Raw genomic sequence first — 25,942 nt, forward strand, 5'->3', positions numbered from 1 at the left:
TACTAATAGAGATTCTGGTGCTTCACCAGAATTACAAAAGATGGTGCTTCACCACCTGCCAGAGCTTCTCTGCTGTGGAATAATGATAAACAAAAACTCAATGCCTAGACTACCACTGTGTGCTAGTTTAAATATTTTATTTTCCCTAATCTGATCCCCCAAATCGTGCAGAGAATCTTTCTCTAGAATCCCTGAAATCTTCCATATAATCCTCTCAATTAATTTCACTTGTTTTGTCCAGCAAAACATGTGGTCTTGTTCCACTAATTAAGCACCCCTCAGATTTCCTTTCTTTTCCCGTCTATTGTAAGTCTTCATTTCTCTGACTTTCTTTGGTCTCCTATGGTATGTCGCAATTATTGGGGGTCTAACACCTTGTCACAAGCAATTAACACCCAATCGCCCTCATCATCTTGATACTTGATGCTAAATGTATCCCTCTTCCTTTTCATTCTCAGCCGTTCAATCACATTATTTTCCAAGTCTACCTTTCCTGATGAATCAAGCACCTCAAATATTATGGCAATTTCATTATAGGTTGCCTTCACAGTTATCATATCCGTTTCTTGCAGAGGGGAAATGTTGTGACAATAAGAATTTGTTCTACTCGGTTCCTCCGCATTAACTCTCCTGAGCTTAGACGAATTTTGACTGTCCAATTTCTTCTTGTGAGATCGCCACCTTTTAATACCATTGTCTCGACATATGCATTTAAAAGTAGACCGACTAACTAAAACCATTCAACATGTAGAAAAGATACACAAGACTGGAATAAGTATATCTCTAACGACTAAATCATAACTAGTTTATGAATATGGCAAGCACAGGTATAGAAGCACAAGTACATGGTTAAAAGAACATACCATTAAATTACTTTGCTGCATCATCCTGTAGTTTTCCAAATTGCGTGCTAAGAATATCATAAGTGTAACCTTTTTCAGGTGATTTCCTTTCTTTTGATGTTTCCTCTATGCATGTTTGGCTTGAAACATAATTGTAGGTGCCATATTTTTCTACACCCTCAACAAGCCCCTTTTCATGTATAGAATCTTCCACTACTGGTGGCTGATGCACATGATCTAAGGTCACTAGGTCCTTTTCAATTTCTACAATTTCTTGAAGAGGTGGTGATTTTTCGGTTTGAAAATTTGAAGACTGATATTCAGCATTCATAGCATATCCAGCATCTTGAACAGGTAATTCTTTAACTACTTCATTTCCTGCAAAATTAATAAATGAAGTAAAAACCAATTTCTAGTCACATTATGGATGTTCTCAATAATATATGCAAGAGCAAAATAGTAAAGAAAAAACAGTAAAGAAAATGCGGTGAGCGCCTGGGAAGCACGAATACGTCGACACGGGTATTTGCAAATCATCAAAGAGTCCTGGATATGGGACATGACAAAAATATAACTAGTGATAAAAAATATATATATAAGATCTGCATATAGATTTCAAATACACAGCAAGAGATATGTGTACACAAGAACCTGAGAGAGATTTGTATAGAATCCTATTAGAAGAACCAGAGAACCTGAGATTCAAAACGAGTTCAAATTTTGTTCTGCCTATTTTTACAAAATAATTGTATATTCACATTTCAAATGTCATTATATGATTGTTAAAATCAATATTGATTTAATAACTGAGGATTATAAAAATTATATGAAAATTGCAAAACTTGTAAGGGGTCGTTTGGTTGGAGAGAGGGTATGGGGTTGGAATGAGGAATCGGGTTAAGCTGGTATGGGTTTGAGGTATCATTTCTGATATCAGGTGTTTGGTTGAGTGCTGGAATGAATATGGTTGAATTATAATATTTATGAGTTATTAATTGTAATTAATTTAAAATATTATTAAATTCATATTTATATATATTTTTGAGTCATTAATTTCATTTTGTATTAATTATCTACATGAAATGATAAAAATAGTAATGAAAATAAAAGGAAAAGAGTTTGATTCCTGAAACCCATGTTTCATACCCACCTCTTCCCTTGGGTATGAATATCTCATACCTTGTGGGTTTGAGGAATGGGTTTGAGGGAAGAAATTTTTTCAACCAACATCATGTACGGGTTTGGAATGAACAAAACCCATACCTGATACCAGGAAAGCGCGAACCAAACGACCCCTAACTGAGATTCAAAAACAGATTCGTAAAATTAATGAGATTCAAAACCAAATTCTCAAACTGTATGAGATTCAAAAATAAATTCTTAAAATGTACTTGTAAGATTTAAATAAGTTCTAAAATTTTCTCAAATTTTTTTTTGATATTTACAAACATTTTTTTTAATTAGTTTTTGGAACCATTGTATAGGTATAAAAATATTTATATATATGGTCTGATTCAAATGAGAACAAGTCTTAAATGAGAATGCAGAACCGCTAATCGCCGTTCAATCAATCTCAAATTAATGACTTAGATTTTCTTATATAAAATATCTTTATATATCTCCTTCTACGTATCTGTATGTATTTCTTTAAACACAATATTAGTTCTTCTTAAAGTTCAATATGTAAATTTTGTTCTGCAACTGAAATTGAAAATTTCAAATGCAGAACATACTTATTTCTATTATAAATTTCGGAAGTTCTACATTTGAAATTGTTTATGTCTTGCATCTGATATTGGAGATCTATAAGTTCATGTGCAGAACATACAATGCAAATATGTTAGTTCATACACGGAACATACTTATTTCTTTTAAATTCAATAAATTCCGCGTTGAAAGTTCTCGAACTTGTTTAAGTCTTAAATCTCAATTTGGAGATCACTAATTCCAAATTATATTATTAACTCTTTTACGTGATTTTGGAAGATATGAAATTGTATAATATTAAAATTTTCAAAAATAATACTCGATAAAGATTCACTACAAATCTTGTTGATTTCTTTCCTTTTTTATTTTACAAATTTACCATATAAATATAGCATAGTGTATCTTTATTGTATTATATACTAATTATATACTGGTTCTTAGTTTAGAGTGGTTTTCCACGGAGCATGACCACACACATATATATAAGAAAGTATAAGGACACCTAGTATGATATGTATATGAATGTATGTATATGGGGTGTACGTAAATATGAGTGTCATAGGTGTTTGTATATTAGTTTATATATATGTATGAGAAAGAATGATGAAAACACAGAGGAGATATAGAAAATGGGAACATCACACAGTTAGGGCAAGGTAAGATGGTATTGGGCCTTTTTTTAGGGGGGGCGAGACGCTTGCGTGTCGGTAACGATTCCACCTCTGTTTGCACGTCGACAAGCCACAGGGAGATCAGACATACACAACCGAGTCGTTGAGTCTGCCACATCCGACACGCATTCAGCAGCCTTTTTGCCATGTCCATGCTTCCCAGGTGAGCACATACTCGAATTGTTTATGAAGTTCGGCAAACTGCTTAATGCTGTGGAGCCATGAAAACCCACAAATATAATAACAGAAGAGGAAAATGTATTGTGGTCTGTATCTCGGATAACATCATGAAGCTCATTGCCCACCGTCCGCTGGTTTTGCATGATACCCCCCAAAAAACCCAAAATATATCATCCACTGGTTCTCCAAGATACCCCCTAAAAACCCAAAAGTTAAGACCCTTTTCAGGATGCTTACCTTCTATTGATGCTTCCTCAGTGCATCTTAAAGTACAATATAAATGGTGGAATCAACTTTTTTCTGGATACCCAATAAGCCCTAACATAATAAACCTCCAAGTGATATATCTATTTAAAGCGACTCAAGTCCAAATAAAGGCACAACTCAAAAAGGTCTAGACCTACCAGAAAAAGCCCAAGTCATGCAAACATGCATGAATGCACCAAGCACTTCCAGACAACATTTGGCCTTGAACGTCCTCATCTCCTGTTTAACACCCTACCTACAGTCACAGGCAGCCCAATCCACTCTCAGCAACTACAGTGACTAGAAGCCTTCTCCGAGAGCTAGGCCTTGGTTCTTGGTCGACCCCGTCCAAGTGGCCACGTGCAACCAACACGGTGACACCTGCCTTTCTAAAGCTGACAGAGATCAGTCCCAAGTACATGTATGGGGCTCTAAGTCCGACTTCTGAAACTTCAAACGACCCTAAAGCCTTGGTCAACCCATCATACGGACCTACTGCCTCTCATGCTGGGGAACCCTACAAATATCTCGGCCTCGTGAATCGTGATCAGAGCAAATTTAAATTCCATATCTCTCCTTGTCTCTACTTCTTCTCTTTACCTTTAAAAAAAATTAATTTCACACACGCTAGAAGGTCCAAGAGCAACGAGCTCCACGTTGACATTCCCTTTTCTGATAGCTTGGACCCAAATCTCGGCAAGCATACATCAATTTATTTGGGTTTATGACTAGGTAGCTCCTGTTGTATGGACATAAGAAGGCCTCTTTTGTTTCTATGTAACCAAACTATGTAGCTAGAAGTTCCTTGAATTATATATGTGTAACTGTGTTTGGTTTATTGAGTTTTAAATTAGACAAGGGAACTCCAAGTTACAAGGTTTTCGTAGTTACCACAGAATATGGAAACTTAGCTATCAAGGTCCTCAACAGTCATTGCAAGTTACCTAACTATCTAATATACAAATATTCACAGCTTACCAAAATTAACCATGTAACTTCTATGAAATTGAACATAGTGAATGAGGATGTTGTTTATGTATTTTCTGCAAACTATATGAATTGGCTCAAATTAAATCAAACATAATATTGATTATAATCACATAATTCCCGACATTCACCTATATGAATTGACACAAAATTAAATCAAACACGCTACAGATTATAATCACATAATTCCCGCTGATGATTGGAATCAGCATCCGATTTTCACCAACTGGACTGGATTACATTTAGCAATTGTAAATTTAATATTAGGGGTCTCGAGGTGTGTTTTAATACCCATAAAGTAAACTATAAAAAAAAAAAACTAATACGGCAACATGAAACACTAACATTGTTCAACCAAAAAGGGGTTGTGTCTTACCATCAACTCCAACTGCAACTGGCTCCTGTTGCAGTATAGCATCCCAATCAGGTTCGACATCGGGATAATGTTGAAAGGTAGTTTGAGCTATGTTATTCTCTTCTTGCACATTAAAGTGGTTACTAAGTGATGCAAGTCCCCCTGTATCATTAGCAAATTCCCCCAAACACATTCCACTCCCAAAATTCACATCATCCACCGCAGAAAGACCCTGAGGGAGTACAATTTAATTCCTGTCTTGCAAGCTCACAAATTCTATCCCGATTTCCCCCTCGGTTTCGGTCTCGCTTCCCTCAAAATCATTAATTCTTCCCGTCTTGCAAGCTCACAAATTCTTAATTCTTCCTGTCTTCTAAGCTCACAAATTCTATCCCAACACTTAATGCTTCTGTGCAGTGTCAAGATTCAACTTCTTCTACAAAATCTAAAAACGCACAGATTCAAGAGTATCGGTTTACTCAAACAATCACGCCGTTAAAACCCTACCCAGCCGGATATCAAGATATTATTCATTTATTTATCTATTTTGTTGATTGATCTACTTTTGTAAATCAATACGATAGAATTACTCAACCTCTATGAAAATAAAAGTTATCTTAAATAATACAATTTAATAACTTTTGGAAGTTATGAATATATTTTGAATAATTTATCCAATATTATTCTGTTAACTTTTTTTCATAAAATAAAGAATTGCCTATCTTGAAATTCGGTAAATATTTTGCAGATCAACTAATTTTAAGATGACGTTATCTTAAATTAATCATTTATATTCAAAGATCTCTTGTTTTTTTATGAAATAATTAAGTTAATTATAATATTATTGTAATAAATGAATTTGGTTTGTTCTGTAAACATTTTGTAAAAAAGAATTAGAATTTTTCAAAAACATCAAAATAAAAAGTTATTTAAGAAACTAGACAAATGGTTCCCAGTGGAAAATTTGATAGAAATTTTAGTATGTAACTAGTGAAAAAAACGCGCTTCGCGCGATAAAAATTTTGTTTAATTTATATCTGTTAAAATATTTATATGATGACAATTTTCATCTCTTCTCTTTAACTTTATTATTAAAATATAAAAAAAATGGTGATAAAAATCTAAAAATGATAAAGAAAAAATATCTCACTATTTTTCATGATAACATAGATTTTGAATATAAAAATTGGCCAACACTTAAAATTTAACTATATTTGTAATTAAAGAAAATATATTTTTTAGAATTATACTAGAATCAAGTATATTCTTTTATATAAAAAAGGAGAACGAAATCTAATAAAATACTTGTATACTACTATACTTAGCCATAGCACATAGAGGCCCATAACACACAGCTTAGTGCTTACTATTTTATAGTCCTCTAAATATAGTAAGTCTAGAATCTCATAAACCTGAAGAATTGTGTTTCAGTGATCTGTGAAGAAACAAATGATGATACTGACAAGTCCGAAGTTTGGTAACAACAGCTTCTTCAGTTAGACCATCCTCTGCAGACCGCAGAGTATGTCTTCATGATCTCTAGTACTGAGATTAGGCAATAACCCTTTGCAGAGCGAGACAAACGGTATGAATAAGTACTGGCCAAACACCCCCTTAAATCCATGAACAAAGAACGACAAGACAAGAAGAGAATTTAGAGATATCTTCTTTGTTCAGTTATGTCCTGCACTTGTATTGGACCTTTCTATTTTCACCTTCTTACAACTATGAATAGTTTGTTATCTAGAAGCTGTCACATTAGCACTAGTCTTCTAATTCGGGCCTTCAATTAGTCAATAAAAGACGATTATCATCTTAGAAGCTGTTACAAAAGGCCTTGCATAAGGTCTTAAATAATCTACCGAATTCTAAATAGAAGAAACACATACTAAGAATAGCAATGACAGATATCGGCAGTCTAAGTGGGAAAAGGTAATATATTATTATATATGTTATGTGCAGGTGTAATCGCAGAACTTTTAAGGCGACAAGTAATATAATTATATAAAGTGAATTATTAAGTAGTTAAATCTGATGTTTAGTTGTGACCTGCATCTGTCGTAGGTGTGCTCTCGTGACAGGAGGAGGCAGAGGAATCGGCTTTGAGATATGCAGAAAGCTTGCTGAAAATGAAATTAGAGTGATATTAACAGACAGAAGTCAGAAAGATGCAATAGAAGCTGTGGAAAAAATTAAACTTTCTGGGAATTCAGATGTTGTTTCTCATCAACTAGACGTAAAAGATTCAGAGAGTATTGCAGCAGTAGCAAACTATGTCAAAGGCAATTTTGGGAAACTTGACATTCTGGTGATCATTATGATATCACATAATTAGACATCTTTCCAACCAGTTGAATATAGTGATTGTTATAACTCATAGAAACTTGTATCCATGTTGTTTATCGGAAATCTTGTACAGGTGAATAATGCAGGAGCTCCAGGACTGGTTATAGCAAAGCCTCAGGATTTCAGGTCCTTTAAAGATGGAGCAGGATTTGTAAGTAGACTTAAATTACTTAGTGGATCAACTTGTATCAATCAATCTAACTTGTTGACGAAGTAGTATTAATCATATGAATACAAAGTTATATTAATAAAAATAAAGAGATTAAAATCAGCATATCTGCTACATGAGGTTTTATCATGCTCACACAAACTTAAGAAATTAATGTATTTTAGCCCTCCATGACTGACCATACAGATTGTCCCTTCCAGTTCCAGGTGATCGATGAGAATGCACATTTATTAGAAGGAATTATTGAAGAAAACTATGAATTGGCAGAAGATTGTCTCAGAACAAACTACTATGGAACAAAAGCGGTGACTACTGAGCTGCTGCCGCTGCTTCAACTCTCAAATTCTGCAAGAATAGTGAATGTATCATCATTTTTTGGTGAACTAAAGGTAAGTTAGTAACTTGTCAATACAAAACTCATGCTAAACCTCCCACACACACAAAAAACCTCACTGTGTTATTACTCTTTATTTCAGTGGATTTACAATGAGAAGGTGAAAGCAGATTTGAATAATTTGAAAAGTTTAACAGAGGAGGACATTGATAAGACTGTGGAGTGGTTTCTCAAGGATTACGAGGAAAAAAACTTAAAGGCTAATGGTTGGCCTATTGTAGTGTCAGCTTATAAAATATCCAAAGCAGCCATCAATGCCTATACTAGATTGCTAGCAAAAAAATACCCCAATATGCTTATCAATTGCGTTCATCCAGGCTATACTCAAACAGAATTGACAAGTAAAACAGGACCCCTAACTCCAGAGGAAGGTGCCAGAGCTCCCGTAATGCTGGCACTGTTGCCGGATGATGGTCCTTCAGGCACCTACTTTCTGGAGATGCAACCATCAACTTTCTAGTACCCAAAATTTTCTGCCTTTATTACACAACTATAAAATGTTAAAATAATTTTCTATTGATTGAGATAATAGATTTATGGTGTTCTGTCTTTTACTGTGATCCTCAAGATGATCGGACAGGTCATCTTTTTGCTGTATCTGTTTCATAATAAACTTTGGTCTGCATGTAAACCAGATCATAGCATGTATTTTTAGATATCAGAGAGTAGATATCAGAGAGTTATTTCTGGTTTTAGCCTGGCGGATGCTATTTTTTTTTACGGATAAGAGATCGAAAGATCAAGCAGAGGTAGAAGTTCTTAAGTATTAAAGTTCTGTAGTTGACAATGAATCCCCTAAACAAATATCCCGAAAATGCAAAGTTTGCAAGTAAAGGCGGACAACGGAAAAGTATTATAATGCATTTCCAATTTATGTATACAGTGTTGCTGCTAAATTATCAAACAATACTTTATATGTTTATAAAACTGTAATAATCAAACTAAATGATTATTTCAAATAATTTCATATCCGTATATTTGATAATTCAAACTTATAAGTTACCATTAAATCACTTTCACTTTTACTTATTACATAAATAGTCTAGTAGTAAACTTATAAGTTGCTAATTAGGGACTATTTATAAACTGCACTAACTATCCTCCTCGACTGCATCCTCTCCTCTCCTCTTTTTTGTAATCTGTAACCCGATCCGGCCTATTCACCACTCATAAAGCAGTGAGCGGAAAAAAGGTAATATAGCTGAAAATGAAATTAGAGTAATATTATTAGCAGGAAATGAGAATAATGAGACTGAGGCTGTGGAAAAAATTAGAAGTCCTCATATATTGTTAGAGCAACTCCAATGCAATGCTATACTTGGTTCTATTGCTATATTATAGCATCAAAAGTAAAAAAACTCAACTCCAAAGAGGTGCTATAATTGGATGCATCCATGCATAGATGCATCCTTGGTTCTATATTTGAAACCAAGGATGGATCCATCCATGTTGCCACATCCTTGGTTCTATATTTTATTTATAGAAGTTAGGTAAAAGTTAATGAGTTGGTTAAATTTGAAAGTAGTTATAGAACTTAGCATTGGAGTGCAAGTTTTATTTTAGCATTAAAAAACACTTTTTGGTGCTATATTATAGCAATAGCAATAGATATATAGCATCTAGCATTGGACTTGCTCTTAATCATCAACTAAATGTGAAAGATTTAGCAAGTATTGCAGCACTGGAAACTGTGTACACACAGGTTAGTGGTAGAAACTAAAGATAACAAGAGAGCCAACAGATGGACCATAATAAATGCAGTACTTTCCCAAATATAGGATAAGAAGAGATCTCTTCCTTATGTAAGAGCATACTATAATATATCAAGAAAACCAAGTATAACAATGACAGACAGCAGCAGTCTAAGTGGAAAAAGGTAATATTTTATATATGTTATGTGCAGGTGCAATCGCAGAACTTTTAAAGCAACAAGTGAATACAATAATGTCATGTGAATTATTAAGTAGTTAAATTTGATGTTTAGTTGTGACCTGCACTTTTCGTAGGTGTGCTCTGGTAACAGGAGGAGGCAGAGAAATCGGCTTTGAGATATGCAGAAAGCTTGCTGAAAATGAAATTAGAGTGATATTAACAGCAAGAAATGAGAAAAACGGAATAGAAGCTGTCAAAAAACTAAAACTTGCTGGCTTGTCAGATGTTAATTTTCATCAACTAGATGTTAAAGATTCAGCAAGTATTGAAGCAGTGGCAAACTATGTAAAAAGCAATTTCGGAAAACTTGACATTCTGGTAATTAATCATTATGATATCGCATATTTAGACAACTTGCCTGGCAGTTGAATATATGGATCTTGTCCAACTCATTGAAGGGACATTACTTGTGAAACTAACCTATATCCTTAATCTTGTCCAGGTGAATAATGCAGCAGCTCCTGGACTAGTTATTGTGAAGCCTCAAGAACTCAGGTCCTTCAAAGATGGAGCAGGATTTGTAAGTAGACTTCATTAGTTAGTAACCAGTAGATTACAAAGTATAATCAGCATTGTTTGTGGAAATTAGAATTTTTGTTATGAACTCAGTCTTTCTTAGTTGCTTAATTATATTTGTGCACTACGTATCCGAATCTATTCTTATATATAACACCATAAGAGTGATCCTCAACTTCAGAAATCTCAGAATATAAAGATTTTCTGCAAAAATATTAACAACTGTTATAGTTATCGAAGTAACCGTATACAGTGGCAGAAGGAGGATTAGTTACCAGGATACTTCAGAAGGCCTTAAATAAATAAATATTAAAATCATAGGGTACAGTAAGACTAACCCTGAGTACCAAATGCCGACACCATTGACCAATTTGATGGTCCTTCTCCGGTTCCAGGTGATCGATGAGAATGCACAGTTATTAGAAGAACTTTTTGTGGAGGACTACGAATTGGCAGAAGATTGTCTTAGAACAAACTACTATGGAACAAAAGCGGTGACTACAGAGATGCTGCCGCTGCTTCAACTCTCCAATTCAGCAAGAATAGTAAATTTATCATCGTTTTATGGTGAACTAAACGTAAGTGGCTAATTTGACATATAACATTAATGCTAAATCATTACAAGTGCTTTCAAGATAAGTTAACAGGGAGCTTGCAAATCATAGAAGGTACCAGAAATTTGTGCAATAAAACAAGCAGCTGAAAATGAAAAGTAATCATTACAGAAAAGTCTGTACAAAATAACAGGAATACCAGAAGGCATATGTGCATCCAGACTACAAGACACTGGGTTAGTGAAGATTCAAGGAGAGCAAGTATAAAGTAGCAAGATGTGGACAATGGTAACTTGCACATACCTATGTGGCTACAACCTTTATGTAAATAGCTATCCAACAGGTTGCCATGATAAGCAACAAAAACCACCACCAAAAAAATACATCTTAGCCATTGCATTATGCCATTACCCCTCTCCATTTGAGATCCAAGATTCATATTATCTTCCATCTGAGATCATACGGTAGAATCTTATATATGTAACCACCATTCACGGAAATCTTTTTAAATAAGACAAATTCATATGACTGCCAATGACTCACCCGCCTATATGCAGGCTTTAAAAGATCTCTCAACATACATTTTGACATGTACAACGTCAGGCCCACTAAGAGGCTAGAGCATCAGATTTTAACTGAAATATATACTGTCTCTTGTAAAGGAATCATATTATAAAACATCTACAACACTTCAATCAACTACCAAGAGATTAAAAATTGATGATCAAATATTAATAGCACTGAGTAAAAAACCAAATTAACAAGGTAAATACAACAGGTTGCCATGCTAAGCAACCAAAAACCACCACCAGGAAAATACACCCTAGCAATATAGCAGTACCTGATATCGGTCAAGTTCTAGGCTAGAAAAGGACCGTGACTCGTTTGCTTTACATGTAGAGAAAAAAGAAGAGTCGGACCATGCTCCAACCTACCGACTGCTGGAAGCACTAATTTAACTTCGTCTGAAAGAGAGCAAACTTGCTCAACGAATGGTTTCTGCAGATATTGAGTTAATACAAAATTAGCACATCGCATATATGCACAAATATACAGAGTTGGAGAAAATGTCGCTGTCAATCATGGAAACCAACCAGTCTTTCACCATAAAGTTGGTGCAGTACTTTAGCTGCAACCATTGCTGATTCTGGATGCCAGTCACAGAGGATAGGTGAATGCAGTAATGTACCCTACAAATAAGACACTGTCAACATAAGCTAGCACCAAACTTCTACACTCAGCGCTGCTTTCTCAATCATCATCTAGACTCAGGAGAATTTCAGTTGACTTGTTCAAATCCGGTGACTGGAACTAGGCTCTCTGTATACTTATAAACATGCCGGGTGTAAAGACGTTTAGCCATATCAGTTGAAAGTGGGAGAATCTTGGCTCTTTCTTATGAATATAAGTTATGAAACTATACTTTAAATACAGTCTAAAATGTGTTACAAGCAGTAAAAGAAAACTCTTAAAAAAATAAGAGGGACGGAGAGAATAACGAAATATTAATATTGAATAACGTTTAATTACAAACATTAGGATCAGAGATTCAAGTCGGAAATGTAGACTTAACATCATAAATATGCCTCAAATAACAATTAAAGTTGCCTAATTGATTAATCATATTTTCTAACCAACCAAACACTAACTACTGAAGGCCCAAAAATTAAGCAAGTAACTAATCTGCAAATAACTGCAATGCGGAAGATAAGACTAGCTAGTGGCAGTTCAAGCATGAGCTGAAGGATTAAGCACATGACCTATGAACTCCACCATTCCAGTAGCGTTTTCCCGAATGACAAACAAGAATGGGTGGTCTGCAACAAAGTCAGTCACAACCTTTACCCGAGGTACACAACTTGATCCACTCATGCCAACAACAGTGGCAGCAGCAGCTTCAGTACCTTTCTCATCGACTTCAATAAAGGATTTATGCACTATTTGGGAGACAAAGAGAGGGAGAGAATTAGAGACCATCTCCCCGAGGCCTCCTGATGGACCAAAGAGCGAGACCAGTCCTGGGCTCTGTAACGCTTCGCTTGCTTCAATGTTATACTCAAATAAAAATTTTGGAATTCGGAACTTTCCAACTTCAACTCTTCGACTTGGAACATAGCGGTCAAGGAATCCAGGTTCTGAACCAGCTCTCTCTATAAGTGCTGGCAAGCCGTCTTTTTCATCTGTCAGGTAAATGTAAATGGAAAAAAGAAAGCTTTTTCTCCATGCTTTGGTTCCGGGCTTGTTTGTAAGGAAGCTCCAATACTTTGAAACCATCAAAAACGCTGATATATTGATCCTCATTGCTGGTCATGGAGGGTATTTGAATAGAGCTGGAATTGAATTTGAGGAGGTAAAAGTCATAGTTTCTTGTATAGAATTCATTGAATGGGCTAGACCATTTTCCTTTGAAATACAGGGCATTGGCTAATATCAGCTGAGTTGACCTTTCGACTGAATCCAGAATATTTTTTATAAGACCATTGAGGGAATTGCTTTTGCTATGGCCACCAATGAATTTGTGTTGGCAAATCTTCTGCATAAATTTGAGTGGAAGTTGCCTGGGGAAAAACGGGGAGGATTTAGACATGCGCGAAAGGCCTAGTTTAACAGTCCAAAGAAAAGTTCCTCTTTTTGCTGTCGCAACTTCATGTTGCTGCTAATGTGGAAATGAATTTGCAGAATTTCATTGTTAATTACTTTCCGACAAATGTATCCATAGCATTTGGACGGCCTCTGGAATCGATATCAGATTCGGGGATGGGGGGCGATATAGCGACTCCCCAACCCTGAAATGACCCGATATTCATCCCTGAACAAAACATGTATTATTCTGCTCTTGGATTTTAAATACTCTGTAACTTCTTTCTGCAGCCCTGTTGAATATTCACTTTAATCAGTTAATATAACTTGAAAAATGTATGTCCAGGTACATAAATGAATCTTAAAGAAAATAATGCTTAATAAACCAGCACAGTTGCATCATTAAGCCAAGTGCAAAATAAAGAGACCAAATCAAATGAAAGAAGAATGTTAATTCTTCAACAATTTCACTACAGGAAGCAGATTTAAATGAGAAAATAGCATGATCATGCATGTCCTCAACAACGACTGGACAAATATATTTACTTAAGAAAATCCAGAATCCAACCACTCAACAATGAGGTATTCATCTCAATTATACAGAAAAATGGAAAGAGGAAACAGGGTTGGGAGTGAATGGCAAATACTGATAGCCAGTAACTCTAGATGATAGGTTTCTCAAGAGACATAAACGATATCATAAATAAAGACATTACCCAACGACTGATCATGACCTTGATGAATCAAAACATGAATAATAAGGCACAAGGAACTGCCTCTGCAAAATCTTCAATATTGACAAACAAAACAACAAAAAACTAAATACTACAGCAACTGTATCTATAATCATGAAGGAGAATCATCCGGAGGAAAGACTAATTTCTCTACGCATTTTTAACGATCTTCCATTTATTTCTCTAGCATTGATAAATGATAAGTGGCAGGAGAAAACTAAAATATCAACAGAACTATATATAAAATGTAATAGTAAAATATCATAAATCATAACTAAAGCATGTACCAGGGAGTTCTCTTCCAAGACTTGCTTCTTTCAACGCGCGGGACTACATGATTCAATAAGGGGTTTAAGCTGATCTACCACTTCATCGTCGCCTTCCCCTACCAATGAAAAATTAAACATATTTTGGGACAATAATAACCTCAGGGCTTCTCAAAAAGTATGAATTAAATTAGTCCATGAGCGTGCCACGCCTGCTACACAATGTTGCAAAATATGAAGTCCATGAGCTAGGCACACTTGCCCCAGCTACAATATACTCAAAAAGTATATTTCCAGCAGCCAGAAAAGCAATAAAATCACCACGCTCTACTCTTAGATACACAAATGAGCCTCCAGATTTAGCACAAAAAAAATAAAAATGAGACTCCGGCAACAGGAATTTCCACAGAAAATTCGGTATAACAAAGGACAGAAAGCAGAGCAGACAAACCTGAAATGAGGTATGATATTATGACAGCAGGCCCAAATACGCTTAAAATTTCTGTACAACTTAGTATGTCTTGGATTTTCTTTGATTGCATTTAAAAGATCAACAGAACTATATATAAAATGTAAAACCAAAACACCAGGAATCATAACTAAAGCATGCACCAGGGATAAACTTCAAGATATGTAGTAATTTGGAGTAGATATATGAAAGAGCAACAAAAAAGCACACAAAAAGGCTCTAATTTTTAGAAGAAATATGTTTCCAGCTTGAATTAGAGCTTTATTATAGTGCACTTGAGAGAATCTATAATATCAAATCATACAGAGAAAACTTAAGGACAACTGTACATATAAGATGACTGAAAACTGACCTTGCAGATGGACATGAAATCATGGTCAGATTCTTGATCTCCGAGGCCTAAGTCGGGTAAATTGTTGCCAAATTCTTTAAGAACAGCCGCTTTTTTATGTTCACCTACGACAACACCTGGCTCTTTCACAAATCCAATAGCTCGTCCTGATTTACAAACTTGTAATTCTGTGCCAATAAAAGTGGCAGAAGTAAGACTTAAGAGGGCATACCATTTTGCCAACCTCAATATTAAAGTTCAGGCTCAAGCTCAAGCTCAAGCTCAAGAGTATGGAAAGCACCGTATTGTGACTGAAGACTGTCATGATTCCAAAATGTTACATTTTGAAATTTTGCATTCGTCTCCCAGCTACCTGAATCTTCCTCAGACTTGTCACTTAGTTACTACAATATCAATGTTGTGTTTGACAATCTCTCATCATGTAATTTGATCCTCTTTAACGACAGGGTCTTGTAATATACAGGCATCACATACACAAGTTGTGCTGGGTGCTGATGATTAGGACCTGAGAATGAAAAAATAGATATCTTGATGGCAACATGCACAACAGCCTTTACCTTGTGCAAAGCTGTTCAGAAACCGTACAGTTCTTGTAGCTATCTCATGGCAAATTCTTATTATTAGCATATCTGAATAATATCCTGTACTTGTTTTGCTTAGCAGTTTTGTACATGGAAGGTTGCCATATAATTTGATCAGACCAGATGCTTTACTATTAAACCCTTTGTGAAGCATCAGTCCATGCAAAAATACCATTTCAAAAAAATAATAATAAGCACAAAATTGTAAGTTTAACTCTTAAAAAAATGAGAGGGACGGAGAGAATAACTAAATATTAATATTGAATAACCTTTTAATTACAAACATTAGGATCAGAGATTCAAGTCGAAAATTTAGACTTAACATCATAAATATGCCTCAAATAATAATTAAAGTTGCCTCATTGATTAATTATATTTTTTAACCAACCGAACACTAACTACTGAAGGTCCAAAAATTAAGCAAGTAACTAATCTGCAAATAATTGCAACTCAGAAGATAAGACTAGCTAGTGGCAGTTCAAGCATGAACTGAAGGATTAAGCACATGACCTATGAACTCCACCATTCCAGTAGCGTTTTCCCGAATGACAAACAAGAATGGGTGGTCTGCAACAAAGTCAGTCGCAACCTTTACCCGAGGTACACAACTTGATCCAAGCATGAGAACAACAGTTGCAGCAGCAGCTTCAGTGCCTTTCTCATCGACTTCAATAAAGGATTTATGCACTATTTGGGAGACAAAGAGAGGGAGAGAATTAGAGACCATCTCCCCGAGGCCTCCTGATGGACCAAAGAGCGAGACCAGTCCTAGGCTCTGTAACGCTTCGCTTGCTTCAATGTAATACTCAAATTTAAATTTTGGAATTCGGAACTTTCCAACTTCAACTCTTCGACTTGGAACATAGCGGTCAAGGAATCCAGATTCTGAACCAGCTCTCTCTATAAGTGCTGGCAGGCCGTCTTTTGCATCTGGCAGGTAAATGTACATGGAAAAAGAAAGCCTTTTCTCCATGCTTTGGTTCCGGGCTTGTTTATAAGGAAGCTCCAATACTTTGAAACCATCAAAAACGCTGATAAATTGATCCTCATTGCTGGTCATGAAGGGTACTTGAATAGAGCTGGAATTGAGGAGGTAAAAGTCATAGTTTCTTGTATAGAATGCGTCGAATGGGCTAGACCATGCTCCTTTGAAATACAGGGCATTGGCTAATATCAGCTGAGTTGACCTGCCGACTGCATTCAGAATATTTTTTATAAGGCCACGGGTCTCCTTTTCGACCCAAGAATTCACCAAGTTTTTTACCTCCTCAGCCTGCACAAGGTACATTTAATCAAAATCATATTACGTTCATCTTGATATCATGTAAATTAACCATCATATAAACAAGTACAAATAATTATAAATTTTTCAAAATTTTATGGTGGTAACACTACACTCCCTTCGATTCTAAATAATTGTTCACTTTAATTATTAGCACTTTTTGCACGTACAGTAAGGTGTAAATTAAAGAGATTCAAAGAGAATTAATTGGTTGAGATATGCTGACCTTGTTCTGAAAATCGACACGATGAGAAGCCGCCTTGTACATTGTTTCCGCAACTTGCTGGAACGAAGGCTTGAACGATACGGACTCGTCAAGCCAAACACCATTGGCAATGGACACGCGAGGACCGCCAGAGGAGGAACCATCAGCAAAGACAACATCAACAAGAAGTGCATAGACAGAGTTAAGTTCATCCACACTTTCAGCTTTCAGAAAAGAGAGAAGCTGGTCTCGGGTTTCGCCACTGGAACCAGCCGCAAGCAGGCTAAGAACAACTTGTATGGATAGCGGAGAGAAGACGAGGTTTGAATCTTTGCCATAGTTTAACAGGAGGTGCTTGGCTAAGGTTAACGAAACATCCACCTGGTTTTTGCGAGAGCCTTGATCAAGTCCGGGATAGTTGTTTCGAGCAGCAGGAAAAATAGTGAATAGTTCAGAAGCCTCTTCAGGACTGAGATAGTTTTCTGGAGAAGCCTCTTCAGGACTGAGATAGTTTTCTGGAGCCATCGGGAAACCAGGGAATTGTTGAGGACTCCGGTCATGTCCCAGATAGTTGTTTTGAGTCGTTGGAAAATAAGGAAATTGTTGAGAGCCATGTTCAGGATCGAGAGAGTTGTTTCGAGTCGTCGGAAAATCATAGAGTTGTTGAGTAGCTATTGGAAAATTAGGGAATTCTTGAGGAGTCCAACCCGAAGAGTTGTTTCGAGTCATTGGAAAATTAGGGAATTCTTGAGGAGTCCAACCCGAAGAGTTGTTTCGAGTCATTGGAAAATTAGGGAATTGTTGAGGAGTCCAAGCCGGAGAGTTGTTTCGAGTCCTTCGAAAGTTAGGGAATTGTTGAGGAGTCCAACCCGGAGAGTTGGTTCGATACATTGGAAAATTAGGAAATTGTTGAGGAGTCCAACCAAGAGAGTTGTTTCGAGGTACATGAAAATCAGGGAATTCTTGATAGTCATGGTAAAGCCCGCGAGAATTGTTTGGAAGCACACGAAAATCAGAGAATTCTTGAGAGTGGTGATCAAGACCGGAAGAATTGTTTTGAGGCATAGGGGATTCTTGATAGTCTTGATTAAGATGGGGAGAATTGTTTTGAGTAGGAACCCTAGAGGATCGCTGAGAACCCTGGTTGAGGAAAGAGTTTTTGTGAGCCATGAGAAAATCAAAGGATTATGAGTATGATTCTTTTCGATCTGTACCAAAAACCCTTATTTATAAGGACTGCAATTAATATTACCAAATTAAAATTAGAATTATATATGGATATAATCAAAGTTTACTTTGATATTGGGCATCCTTGCCTCCTTCCATAATTATGGTATTTGATCGAATTTACATTTTATATATTACTAGCTTATAACTCGTGCCATGCACGGGCGGTTATAATATTTGCTATCTTATCGTATATATTTTAACTTAAATTAATATTATTGTGAGAATAAAATTATAATAGAATACTATTATTATATAATTTTTTTATTTAACAGCTGATAAATTCTTAATAGTTAATTCAGTCAAACGGCTAATAAAAAATTAGGTTGAACATGTATATTTTACTGAGAATGTTCAAATATTTTTTTTTTCATCTTATAATTTAAGAAGATCTATAAAATCATATATAAATCAACCAATCAATCTTCTAATATTTCGTTATTGATAATTTATAATATAATATGGAACATATAATAAGTTAAAAAGACTCGTAAAACCAAATACCGACACATCATACTAACGTAATTTTTAATATTTTGGTTTAATAGATAATAAAAAATATATTATAATATGTTATAAATTAATGAGGTTCATGGGACGAATACCAACTGGCTCACCGAACTCGATTGACCGACCGACTAACTGAAATTGTCATGATTTAACAGTATAATAGTATATTATAGATTTATAATATTACTTTTAAAGTGAGTCCATTAGAGTATTTAAAAATAATGTTAACGTGTTTGGTTGAAAAATATCACAAGTTATTTATTAATAATTATATATAATAATATTATATTTTTATATATATGTAGCCCGTGTTAATTGTAGAAAATCCGTTTTTTAGTTAGTATATATAAAAAAGATAATGTATTTTAGTTGAAAAGGTAATTACTATGTTTTTCGATGTTATTTTAAATAATGGAGTTTTTTTAGTTAAAAAATATAAAAAAAGATGACATATTTTACTTAAAAAGAATAATTGGTATATAGATAGGCCCGTATTTTGGCCAAAGTACCGACTGACCAAACTTTCAATGTTTCGGCTTTAATAATATAGTAAATATAGATGCGTATGTATTTTTTTAAGGTTTGACTTTAGTTTTGGTAAGGTCAAATATGTCTTATATTTGTTTTATATTTTGCTCTTATATTTTTTTTTTATGTTTTGATTTGTTTACATTTTGTTTGAAATTCACTAATTTTGTTTGAAACCCGCTAATTATAAAAGTCTGTATAAAAGCCCGTGTATTGATCGACCAAATTTTTAATGTTTCAGTTTTAATAGTATAATATTTTTTAAGGTTTGACTTTAGTTTTGGTATAATCAAATAGGTCTTATATTTGTTTTATGTTTTGATTTGTTTATATTTTGTTTGAAGCCCACTAATTACAAAAGTCCGTATAAAAGCCCGCGTACCGATCGACCAAACTTAGCCCATTAATTTTGTTTGAAGCCCGCTAATTATAAAAGTCCGTATAAAAGCCCGCGTACCGACCGACCAAACTTTTAATGTTTCGGCTTTAATAGTTTAACAGTATAATAGTATGTTATAGATTTATAATATTACTATGTTTCTCGATATTATTTTAAATGATGGAGTTTTTTCAGTTAGAAAATCAATATCATCAATATACTTATCTATACTATACTATTAAAGCCGAAACATTAAAAGTTTGGTCGGTCGGTCGGTACTTGGGCCAAAACACGGGCCTATCTATATAATCAATTATTCTGGGCCTATCGGTTTTATATTTGTTTTATGTTTTGATCGTATATTTGTTTTATATATTGATTTATTTATATTTTGTTTAAAGCCCACTGACTTTTTTTATAGACCGCAATATTTATATTTTGTTTAAAGCCCACTAACTTTTTTTATAGACCGCTAACTATAAAAGTCAATATAAAAGCCCGCGTACCGACAGATCAAACTTTTTGTTTGAAGCCCACTAATTTTGTTTGAAACCCGCTAATTATAAAAGTCCATATAAAAGCCCGCGTACCGACCAATCAAACTTTTTGTTTGAAGGCCACTAATTTTGTTTGAAACCCGCTAATTATAAAAGTCCATATAAAGCCCGCGTACCGACCGACCAATGCCTATCTATATAACCAATTATTCTGGGCCTATCTATATAACTAATTATTTTTTTTTAATTTGGGCCAAAATACTGGCGTATCTATATAACCAATTAATAATCCTTTTAAAACCGAAATATTAAAAGTTTAGTAGTTCAATACTTGGGCCAAAACACGGGCCTATCTATATAACCAATTATTCTGGGCCTATCTATATAAGTCATTATTCTTTTTAATTTGGGCCAAAATACGGGCGTATTGCCCGCAAGGGTTGGTTCAGCTGGTTAAAGAGGGGACAAGTATCCTCTTGGTCACAGGTTCGACTCCCGAAGGGAGCAGAATTTTGAGATTATGCCTTCTGAATTGCGTGAGCTCGTGGGTTTACCTTGTGCGCACCCAAAAGGTAGCGGCTGCGGGTTCCTACGTTAAAAAAAAAAAATACAGGCGTATCCATATAACCAATAATAATCCTTTTAAAGCCGAAATATTAAAAGTTTAGTAGTTCAGTACTTGGGCCAAAATAAGTGCATGTCTATGTAACCAATTATTCTGGGCCTATCTATATAACCAATTATTTATTTTTTAATTTGGTTCAAAATAACCGAGCTTTTACAATTAACACGGGCGCCATATATATAAAAATATAATATCATTAAATATAATTATTAATAAATAACATGTGATATTATTCAACCAAAATACATTAATAACATTATTTTTTAATAATATTTTTATAACATGTTATAGTATATTTTTTATTATCTATTAAACCAAAACATTAAATTTAGGTTAGTATGATGGGTCGGTATTTAGTTTCATGCGTCTCTTTAAATTATAATATGTTTTATATCATATTATTAATTATTAAACGAAATATCAAAAGGTTGATCAGTTAATTTATATCGGCCTCCTTGAATTATAACATGTAAACGAAAATATTTTAACATTCTTATTAAAATATATATGTTTAACCTAATTTTTAATTAGACATTTGACGGGTTTAACTATGAAGAATTTATCCAACTGTTAAATAAAACATTTATTTAATCACATTATTCTATCATAAATTTATTTCTACAATAAAATTATGTAAATTTAAAATATATACGATAAAATAACAAATATGTTAACCGCCCGTGCATTGCACGGGTTATAAGCTAGTATAAAGGAGAAGCGAGGGGCGTGTAGGTGGCGCCTCTCACATCGCTCCGTTTTATTTTTCTAATTTTCTGGGATTTTTGGATGAAAAATATTAAAAATTAGAATTACCTTTTTTAGTTTCGGGTATATTAGAAGCAAGTTTCAGAATCTGATTTTGTTTCAATTTTGTTTCAGATTATCTATTGAATATAGTATCTTGAAAGTTTTAATCTGATTTTGTTTCAGATTATTTATGGAATATAGTATCTTGAAAGTTTTAATCTGATTTTGTTTCAGATTATTCAACTATGGGAAAGACAGATTATTTATGGAATATAGTAGATTGAAAATTTTAATCTGATTTTGTTCAGATTATTTAATTATGGGAAAGAGTAGCAAATAAGTCTCTAGCTTGAAAATTTTAATCTGATTTTGTTCAGATTATTTAATTATGGGAAAGAGTAGCAAACAAGTCGACCAAACTTTTAATGTTTCGGCTTTAATAGTATAGTATAGAAGTATAGATTATTTATTTAAACCAGGGATCTAGTGGAATTAGTCTGCCAAGTGATATAGATTAGGAGCTGCCTATTTTTCCCTAGATCTCTGCCTTACTGGGTGAAGCATAATTTTTTCTGTTGCAAAAAACTTGAACTGAACTGTTCCCTTGCATCAGAAAAGATAAGATTCCACAAAATCAGAACTGGTCATGACTTGTTAGGATAAATTTACAATTATTGCATATTATTTGATTAATTTTACATTGTGTGACTAACTTCGGCAAAACTGTTGCTGGATTTCCTTGTAGCCTGCAGATGTTTATCTAATAGATGAACCAAGTGCGTTTATGGTTGCCGAACAAATTGTTGTTGTCTCTAAAGTCATTAAAAGATTCGTACGTCATAACAAGAAGACAGCGATTGTGGTGGATCACGACATTATGTTGGCAACATATCTCGCAGACGGAGTCATTGTTTTTTATGAAATATAAGTATAAGATCCATAGAGGGGCCTCCTCTAACACCTTAAGGTTTTAGAGGGAATGGTTCTCCACAGAGACCATCAATTGAGTGTACTGCAAACTCTCCTCGCTCGTTATTGACTGGAATGAATCTTTTCTTAGCGGTAAGTCGCTCATGTTTTACTCATGGCCAAAATATGTTTTCGTCAATTGGCCACTCCATTATTTTGTCTTATAATGTGAGCTTGTAGCAATTTCACCTTCACAATTTTTTTTGTAGAACATGGACGTCTCGTGTAGACAAGACCCTGTCACTTTTCAGCCAGTAATTAACAAGCCGAACTCTGCCTGCGACAAGGAGCAGAAATCCTCTGGACATTATTACCTGAACGATTAGTTGGTATTGGCAGTAGATTTTGCCATTAAACTGTGTTCCTTTTGCTACCGGTTTCTTGGAGCTAAGATTGCATTTAGTCAGACAGGTGTATAATTCTTTGCAATCATGAGTTTCTCCTTTGGTAATGTTTAAACCTCTGTAGACTCTTATGGTTGTGGATGGATACAATTCCCTGAACTTCTTTAATGTCTTGTGGAATTTTCAAGACAAAACAGCTATAATACTTTAATCAACTGCTAAATAATTTGAAAATAATAAAAATTTAGTATACAAAAAATTAACAGCGGATATTTTTTCATTGTCTGCTGTCCTCAGTTCACAAGAACTTGCCAGTACTCTGAGCCCAGTTAGTTAGTTACAGTTCATTTCATCAAAGCACTGTGTCACAAAAGACTTTTAAGGTGCAGAGGATTCTAATCATCGTTAAAGATCTAGTTCCATAGATTGGACACAAACCACAAACCAAAAAGTTAACCTTGTTTTCATCTCAAGCACAAAAAAATTTCTCAAGAATGAATGTTATTCAGGCAATGCCAATGTAAAAGAGTTTATTACGGTGAAAATCTGGAATTAATGCCTCTTCGGCTCTTCTTACTGACTTTGCTATTGAAACAAATACTTGAAATTAGTTTACTTAGATTACAGGCATAGTAGCTAAAAGAATTTAGCCAGTGATATCCAAATTATGGATGCTAGTGTAACTCTGAATCAGAAATGAACCAAATTTATTTCTGATTTGGAGTAATCACATTCTGTGTAAAAAATCAAGCTGTTCATATACTCTTCATCTTTCAGTTAGAGTGAGACTTCCACAAACTGTCAATTCTTGTGAGGATTGTTCTTTCACACTTTCTGGCAGGATCTTAAATATGCACTATCTTTTAGTGCTTGCTCTATATGAAACAGAGCCAAGAGAAAATTAAGAGCGAAAAATATGCAAGAGAAAAATATAAAGACAATTGATACCCGTATCAGCAGGAGCGGATCTAGGAATATTTTCTTAGGATGGCAACAAGCAAATTTTCGAAAAACATCAGGGGGACACTTATATAATTTTGTAAATTTTAGAATTGTGAAAAAATGTCAAAAAAAAATTTAGGGGGAGAACGTGCCCCCAATGCCTCTTACTAGATCTGCCCCTGCGCATCAGTATGCAAAATATAACAGCTCACGGTAACATTGTCAATAACATAATTGTTTGAAACGGATTCAGTTAATGAGATGAAAAGTTTACAGCGAAAGGAAAATTAAAATGCCTTCAATCATAAGTGACTACGATAAAAGAGATACTGCCATCATTAGTAAACATAATAATCCCAGAATCATCAACATTCTAGTTGACATGTCTGAATCCTGCGAGTGAGATCAGGCTCTCCTTGTACTTGAAAATTACGCTATCTTGACAATGTTCAGCCATATCAAGCAAAGGTGGAGCAAACTTGGCCTCTTTCTTGTCAACATTACACGAAATCCACATTTTAACATCACTTACATAATTTGTTAATAGTAATATGAGATTCCCATTGCTGAAGTAGCCATAAAACTGATCGGGTCTCATACGTGTATCAATGCTAAGCACTGGCGTCCAAGATGCCTCAACTCCACCAACTCGAACTCCACCAACCCGAAGGCATGCATCATCATCCAATGTCCACGTGTTGATGTTCCTACTCGAACCAATCATCATAATAACAGCAACAGAGTTATTAAACTCAATAATACGAGCAAAATTATCATCAGCATCATAATCATGAGCATCATTAATAACATTCATAACAGGAAGCTTAATAGTACAATCCAGCAGGTGCTGAGCATGAGCCTCATCGACATCACCATCGGTAACAGGGAGGTTAATGTGACAATTCAGCACCTCCCGGTTCAGATCAAAAGCCATCATCGCATAAGTACCACCACAACAACCACACAGGAATCCATTAATGCATACATCAAAACCATCCATGCCAGGAGAATGTATCGTCTCAGGTACAATTCTCCAAGCATTCCTATTCTCCGAATACACCACATAATTGTCTACATAAACAACAATCTTATAATCATCATCTACTCCATCATAACCAAACCCTAAAACTCTCACACTAGCATTAAACGATGACGGAACAAATTTGGATTGTGTAGTAGCAGGATTCCATAGGCAAATACTAGTGTTTCTATAATCATCATGACTACCAAACACAACAGAAACACAAACAATACCATTAGCAGAACCAACAAGATTAAGATACATTACATCATCACGTCGAGGAAATGGAAACTTGAGATAAGCCACGTTCCGGCCAGAATCGAGATGGAGTACTGAGGAACGGTCAGCTTTGAGAAGAGTTTGATCATCAGTTTGGGTAGTGAGGGCGTGACGGAGCTGAGATTTGACGAAACTAGGGTTTTTAATCATCGATAACCATGTCTTGGAGACTGATTGGTATTGAAGTAATGATTTCACCGGCACGCGTATTAGAATCTGGCTTATTAGTTCGTCTGGTAGTGTCGGATTACGTCTAACAGGCGCCATTGATTATAAGAAAACAGGACAAAATACAGAGTTAGGGTTTTGGCGCAGGGAATGGATGGATGACATCTATTTATACAAGATTATTCATGAAACTATATCGTGATGCGATCAAAATAAATTATCGATATACTTACCTCTGTTTCAATTTATATGTCCATTTTTAAGAGAAAAAAATTCAAATTATTTGTCCACTTTAACTTTGAATACAAAATCATATTTTTAAAATCAATTCTACTCCA

General features: G+C 34.8%; 4 protein-coding genes and 1 pseudogene across 4 annotated transcripts; 2 read left to right on the top strand and 3 right to left on the bottom strand.

Moving 5' to 3' along the window:
• Window positions 1–6,780: 6,780 nt before the first annotated feature.
• Window positions 6,781–8,551, top strand: LOC108194501 (short-chain dehydrogenase/reductase 2b). The gene is made up of 5 exons (XM_017361469.2): window positions 6,781–6,920; window positions 7,053–7,296; window positions 7,408–7,485; window positions 7,704–7,892; window positions 7,980–8,551. The coding sequence occupies exons 1-5, from the start codon at window positions 6,889–6,891 to the stop codon at window positions 8,355–8,357; spliced, it is 921 nt and encodes a 306-aa protein (XP_017216958.1). The 5' UTR covers window positions 6,781–6,888; the 3' UTR covers window positions 8,358–8,551.
• Window positions 8,552–9,741: 1,190 nt separating this feature from the next.
• On the top strand, window positions 9,742–10,957 carry LOC108225229 (short-chain dehydrogenase/reductase 2b). Its single transcript, XM_064087391.1, has 4 exons — window positions 9,742–9,773; window positions 9,877–10,147; window positions 10,272–10,349; window positions 10,735–10,957. Exons 1-4 carry the CDS (start codon window positions 9,742–9,744, stop codon window positions 10,933–10,935), a joined length of 582 nt encoding a protein of 193 aa, XP_063943461.1. The 3' UTR covers window positions 10,936–10,957.
• Window positions 10,958–12,415: 1,458 nt separating this feature from the next.
• On the bottom strand, window positions 12,416–15,290 carry LOC108212179 (serpin-Z10-like; annotated as a pseudogene).
• An 824-nt stretch (window positions 15,291–16,114) lies between these two features.
• Window positions 16,115–18,578, bottom strand: LOC108212169 (serpin-ZX). Its single transcript, XM_017383901.2, has 2 exons — window positions 17,390–18,578; window positions 16,115–17,154 (listed from the first exon to the last, which is right to left on the bottom strand). The coding sequence occupies exons 1-2, from the start codon at window positions 18,536–18,538 to the stop codon at window positions 16,360–16,362; spliced, it is 1,944 nt and encodes a 647-aa protein (XP_017239390.1). The 5' UTR covers window positions 18,539–18,578; the 3' UTR covers window positions 16,115–16,359.
• A 5,766-nt stretch (window positions 18,579–24,344) lies between these two features.
• Window positions 24,345–25,762, bottom strand: LOC108195237 (F-box/kelch-repeat protein At3g23880-like). The gene has a single exon (XM_017362195.2). The coding sequence runs from the start codon at window positions 25,701–25,703 to the stop codon at window positions 24,510–24,512; it is 1,194 nt and encodes a 397-aa protein (XP_017217684.1). The 5' UTR covers window positions 25,704–25,762; the 3' UTR covers window positions 24,345–24,509.
• Between the last annotated feature and the right edge of the window lie 180 nt (window positions 25,763–25,942).

This window comes from Daucus carota, chromosome 1 (genome assembly GCF_001625215.2).
Source record: "Daucus carota subsp. sativus chromosome 1, DH1 v3.0, whole genome shotgun sequence".
NCBI lineage: Eukaryota > Viridiplantae > Streptophyta > Magnoliopsida > Apiales > Apiaceae > Daucus > Daucus carota.